A 5,948-nucleotide genomic window follows, 5' to 3' on the forward strand; every position below is an offset into this window, starting at 1 on the left:
ACAAGACACACACAATATCAAACAGGCAGTGGGCAATAAAAAAGACAAGATGAGATGATGCATTATTTCACCAAGTGCACAGATTAATTTTGCTTCAGTACAAATCATTCTGGATTTACATTTTAGGCCCTGCCCCTACTTCTCTTTGTGCCCTGATGGGTGGTGTGCAAGATTAAACAATGCTACAAGTCAATAAAAGGGGGTGACACTGTAATAAAGGTGAAGACTGCACCCAGATAAGGGGTAAACAAGAGGAAAATTATGTGGACATTTTTAGATACCAACTTGCTCTTGCTCATGTTGTTGTGTTCCTACTTTTCCTCTGCTGTGTCTTCCCCTTTTTATTCCTCCTCCTGCCAGTTACAGGGACAGTTTCATCTAAATGGGATGCACAAGGCTGGAAATGTGGTTCTAGGTGGACTGTTTCAAATCCACTTCTTTTCTACCCATCCTGACCTGTCTTTCACCTCAGAGCCACAACAGCCTACTTGCCACGGGTGAGTCTGTCAGGGAACCAGCAAAAAGCAGAAACTGGGGAAAACCAAGCTCATGACGAGAGTGTATTTTTGATTATCTGATACTAGTGTGAAAAAAATACATTTTCTAGTAATGCTATTTTAAACATACTGCTTTGTTTTGCACAGTATCCTTTTATTTATCTTTTTCATTCAGGTATTATTGTGGTTGTTGCTATTCGGCTGTTTTCATTGTTCATTGTTGTTCAATCTGTAGTTGTCGAACATGTATGTGTTTGAACAGTTAATGTCCCATGTTGTATTTTTCAATAGTCAACAGTGATATTTTATGTGCTAGTTTTGATGTTCTAGGATTCAAACAGGCCCAGACCATGGCTTTTGCTATTGATGAGATCAACAGAAACTCCAACCTGCTACCTAATGTGACTCTGGGATACAGTGTGTATGATAACTGCCTCCAACTAGGAATTGGATTCCGTGCAGCATTGTCATTAACCAGTGGTCAAGAGGAGCAAGTTACATTACATGAGACCTGTGTAGGAACCCCTCCAGTCCTCGGGATTGTGGGTGATGATGCTTCTTCACATTCTATTGCAATCTCCACTGTCTTAGGTTTGTACAGAGTGCCTATGGTAAGTTTTTCTGCCTTATCTTCAATTCTTTTGGATCATTGTGACGTAACATATGACTTGCTCTTAACTTATGTTTATTTGTTATAATTGTTTAAATTGTTTCAACTTGTCTATATTTCAAGTTCTGGTTCTTTGTTTTTGTTGTTATATTACTTTAAATATTATTGTAAAGCACATTATGACTTTGATTTAGTAGGGTGCTATATCAATTACATTATTATTATTATAGTTTAAAAAAAAATTACATTTCAAACAGCCATTAGAGGCGTTGGCAGCGGTAGGCGGTTTCAGGATGTACAGTCTATGTTTTCACAGGTGAGTTATTTTTCTACATGTTCCTGCCTGAGTGACCGGCAAAAGTTTCCATCCTTCTTTAGGACGATCCCAAGTGATGCTTTCCAGGTGAAAATCTGTCAGCAATGTGAAAATACATTAAATATAGCATTCGTAGTTGAATGATTGTCAGGATGAGCACCCCTATTCTAAAAATATATTCTTTTTGTATATGACTAGTAACATTATTTGTCTCACTGATGGAGTTGTACAGTGCCAGATAACAACACTGAAAGGTCAGAATTAAACAAGGTCCACATTGGAAACTGTTTATCAGGATTTCCAGTGAAACATTATTCCAGCATGTGCACTAATCCCTCCTCTCTCTATTCTTAGGTGCGTGCTATGATTCAGATTCTAAAACACTTTGGCTGGACTTGGGCAGGTCTGTTGATCAGTGATGATGATTATGGACTCCACGCTGCGCAATCGTTCCTATCTGACCTGGGTCCATCTGGTGGAGGTTGTCTGGCCTACACAGAGATTTTGTCCTGGGGTGACAACCCAGCTGAACTAAGGAGGATTGTGGATGTAATGAAAAAATCCACAGCTCGTGTGGTCATTGCGTTTGTACATGAGAGCCACATGATTGATCTCATGGAAGAGGTTGGGCTTGAAATAAAGCTTATTTATATTTTGATATAATAATACAACTTTCGTAGTGTTTTATGAGTCAAACAGACAAATGTAATTCAGTAATTTGCAACAATATTTGGCCTAAACAGACCAAACACTAATTAATTGACTTCTGTTTTTTTAAAGGTTTTGTTAGGAGGGTCCAGTGAAATCACTTACTCAGACAAATTATACTGAATTCATTCTACTATGTAAAAAATTGTGTATACTTTAGAAAACTAAATAATCATTTAGTGGCATGGCAGTATGAATTTATATAACTGGTTTAATGCAATGTGCAGGTGGTGAGGCAGAATGTGACAGGCCTGCAGTGGATAGCCAGTGAAGCCTGGACATCAGCTGCTGTGCTCCAGACCCCCCACCTCATGCCGTACCTGGGTGGAACACTGGGCATTGCCATCCGTCGAGGAGAAATACCAGGACTCAGGAAATTCCTGTTAGAAATACGTCCTGACCTACACCACAACAACAGCTATGGAAATGATGTGGTGAGAGTCAAACCTTGCAATTTCTTCAGGTATTTGTAAGAATAATATATATTGTCATTGTTTTTAATACACAGTTTTGAATGTTTCAGGTAAATCAGTTTTGGGAATATGCATTTAAATGTAGATTTGCACCACCTCCAGGAGGTTGGGTGGAAGCTGGAGGAGCATTATGCACTGGACATGAAGATCTTGGTAATGTGGAGAGTGAGTTCTTGGATATTTTAAATCTCAGGCCAGAATACAATGTGTATAAGGCTGTGTATGCTCTGGCATATGCTCTTGATGACATGATGCAGTGTGAGCCAGGGAGAGGGCCTTTCAGCGGGAACAGCTGTGGTAATTTACAAAGACTGGAGCCATGGCAGGTGAGATATCAATTTACACTCCACCTGTTTATGTCCAATCCTGTGTTTTAGTACTTCTTGTGGAGTAGGACTTAATGTTTAGGATTAAGTATGAAGGATTTTCCCTACTGCTTGGTGATAGCAGTGGCTATTATCTGGTCAGAGAGAACAATCTCGTCACTAGGTACATGGTAGTACAGGTCATGTGATATTATCTTAAACAAAGTGCTTTGCTGGAATTTTTAAATACATTATATCTACAGAAATGTAGTATGAAGTTTGATTACTGAGTAGTAGGTCATTCTGTATTCACCATGGTCATTACAAATTGAATTATTTTATTTCATCTCACCTCTAATGTTTTTCCTCTATCCATTATTCTGATTTTCACAGCTTGTGTATTACTTGGAGAAGGTTAACTTCACCACACCATTTGGTGACCAAGTGTCATTTGATGAGAATGGCGATGCCTTACCAATTTATGACATATTGAACTGGCTGTGGTTCCCTGATGGAAGAATTAAAGTTCAGACTGTAGGTGAAGTTAAGAAATCAGCCTTCAAAGGTGAAGAACTCACACTTCATGAAGACAAAATCTTCTGGAACTTTGAATCCAAAGAGGTTACTTCTACTTTTTCAGACACCTCTCTTTTTTGGACTGTAATTCTTACCAGTGTAAAATAACACTGAATGACATCCTACAGCCCCCCCGGTCAGTGTGCAGTGAGAGCTGTCCTCCTGGTACCCGCATGGCCAGAAAGAAGGGGGAACCTGAGTGTTGTTTTGACTGCATCCCTTGTTCTGAGGGAAAGATCAGCAATAAGACTGGTGAGTGTTCATGTTTTAATATTTTTAGTTTACTCAAAGAATTTCTTTACTACGTATTAAGGATGTACCTCATCTTTTTCCATTTTTTGTAAGACTCCATGGAGTGCACAAGTTGTCCAGAGGATTTCTGGTCCAGCCCCCAGCGTGACCACTGTGTTCCGAAGAAAATTGACTTCCTCTCCTACCATGAGCCTCTGGGAATCTGCTTGACAGCCACCTCATTGCTGGGCACATTTATCTGTGCTGTTGTCCTAGGGATCTTTATCTATCATCGCAAAACACCTATAGTGCGTGCCAACAATTCAGAACTTAGTTTCCAGTTGTTGTTGTCACTTAAACTATGTTTCCTGTGTTCACTGCTGTTTATCGGCCATCCCAGACTGTGGACATGTCAGCTGAGACATGCAGCATTCGGGATCAGCTTTGTGCTTTGTGTTTCATGCATCCTGGTGAAAACCATGGTGGTTCTGGCTGTGTTCAAGGCCTCTAAGCCAGGAGGTGGAGCCAGTCTGAAGTGGTTTGGTGCTGTGCAGCAGAGAGGGACAGTTCTGGTTCTTACTTCTGTTCAAGCAGCAATCTGCATTGCGTGGCTTGTCTCTTCCTCACCAGCTCCTCATAAAAACACCCAATACCACAATGACAAGATAGTTTATGAATGTGTAGTTGGGTCCACAATTGGTTTTGCAGTGTTACTGGGTTATATTGGTTTACTGGCTATCCTCAGCTTCCTGTTAGCTTTTCTGGCAAGAAATCTTCCAGACAACTTCAATGAGGCCAAACTCATCACTTTCAGCATGCTGATCTTCTGTGCTGTGTGGGTGGCCTTTGTCCCTGCTTATATTAGCTCACCAGGCAAATATGCAGATGCAGTGGAGGTATTTGCCATCCTGGCCTCCAGTTTTGGCCTCTTGGTGGCGCTGTTTGGACCCAAATGTTACATAATCCTGCTGAGACCAGAGAGAAACACAAAAAAAGCTATCATGGGTCGAGGAAACACAAAATCATAAAGTTAGCCAACAAGCCTTCCAAATGAATTTGCATTGGGGGTTGTTTGTCTCTACTCTCTGTTATGAACCATAGGAGTGTTCTGGGGACTGGAGAAAGACTGTACATAATCTGTTAAAAATTACTTTTGAAAATAGATAATTTACCTGTTCACAATCTGATAATGTTATTGTATTTGTTCGTTAAGGTATAAGCACAAAAACAATTTAGTTAGTTCTAGCGAAAGGTCATGGTTTAAATAAATTATGGTTATGGACCTTGTCATGGCTAATGTTTTGTTTTGTTGACCCACCCATCCACCCCAACATCTTCCTTAAGTTTACTTTGTAGCTGAAAATAAGATTATCCTTAATTACTACATCCAGTAGAAGGCTTTGTCACTTGAATATATATAATTTTGGGGCATTAGCTAAAGCAACTGATGTCTCCCCTGACTGAAAGAGATCACCTAACACTGAAAGGTAACTATGGGTAACGTAACATTGTGCAACAATGATCATCACCAGACAATACTGGAAGACATAGAAAAAATGTCAATAAAAGCAATTTACATAAAAAATTATTATGCTATTTTTGACTGATCATTTGCTTGTATATTCTCTGGGGTTTGAGAGGTGATAAAAAATAAAATAAAGAGTTCAAACAATTTGTCTGTGAATGACTCAGTCTTACTAACAGTGGTGGACACAGAAATCAGTAGGTTACCCGAGTAACCCTGAGTGGAGAGCTCTCTCTCCTCCATACATCTTTCATATGAAGTTTTTGACAATTATTTGACCTCAATTGATATCTTTTCTGAACAAAAAAATGTTTGATAGTTTCCAGGATAAGCGTAGATGTGCTTACAGCCCCAGTTTTTGATTCTTTTTTTCACTTTTCATGTGTGAAAACCTTGTTAAACTAAATATGAATAATAGCAGAGTATTTTTACATAGTTTAAAACATGTCTGCTGCTGCAGCATGGTGCTGACTTTTAAGGCCGTAAACGGCCTTGCTCCCAATTACATTTTATACTGGAAGAGTATATGAATACTCTTACTCTTAATGCTGCAATGTAAAGAAGTAATTAAAGCTCCTTCACAGGGTTTTATTTTAGCTTATTCCTCCCTCATTGGTTTCGGGCCACCAAGGTAACCCAGCACTGCCCATTCCCCCTCCCCTTTGGCTCCCGTATCTAACATTAGGTGCTATAGACAGCATATATGG

The 5,948-nt window shown here is 39.6% G+C and overlaps 1 protein-coding gene across 1 annotated transcript; it reads left to right on the plus strand.

Annotated features, from left to right (window-relative positions):
• Positions 1-321: 321 nt before the first annotated feature.
• On the plus strand, positions 322-4,744 carry LOC130168058 (extracellular calcium-sensing receptor-like). The gene is made up of 9 exons (XM_056374638.1): positions 322-497; positions 814-1,108; positions 1,424-1,510; positions 1,778-2,047; positions 2,359-2,565; positions 2,655-2,930; positions 3,303-3,530; positions 3,614-3,737; positions 3,831-4,744. The coding sequence occupies exons 1-9, from the start codon at positions 388-390 to the stop codon at positions 4,742-4,744; spliced, it is 2,511 nt and encodes an 836-aa protein (XP_056230613.1). The 5' UTR covers positions 322-387.
• The last annotated feature ends 1,204 nt before the right edge of the window (positions 4,745-5,948 follow it).

The sequence above is a fragment of the Seriola aureovittata genome, chromosome 4 (genome assembly GCF_021018895.1).
Source record: "Seriola aureovittata isolate HTS-2021-v1 ecotype China chromosome 4, ASM2101889v1, whole genome shotgun sequence".
Classification (NCBI taxonomy): Eukaryota; Metazoa; Chordata; class Actinopteri; order Carangiformes; family Carangidae; genus Seriola; species Seriola aureovittata.

Bases quoted from the DNA above. Each gene is read 5' to 3' on its own strand.
- LOC130168058 (XM_056374638.1), top strand. From the start codon at position 388: ATGCACAAGGCTGGAAATGTGGTTCTAGGTGGACTGTTTCAAATCCAC. The intron at 1,109-1,423 runs GTAAGTTTTTCT...ATGTTTTCACAG, and splicing joins GTTTGTACAGAGTGCCTATG to GTGAGTTATTTTTCTACATG. The intron at 2,931-3,302 runs GTGAGATATCAA...TGATTTTCACAG, and splicing joins AAAGACTGGAGCCATGGCAG to CTTGTGTATTACTTGGAGAA.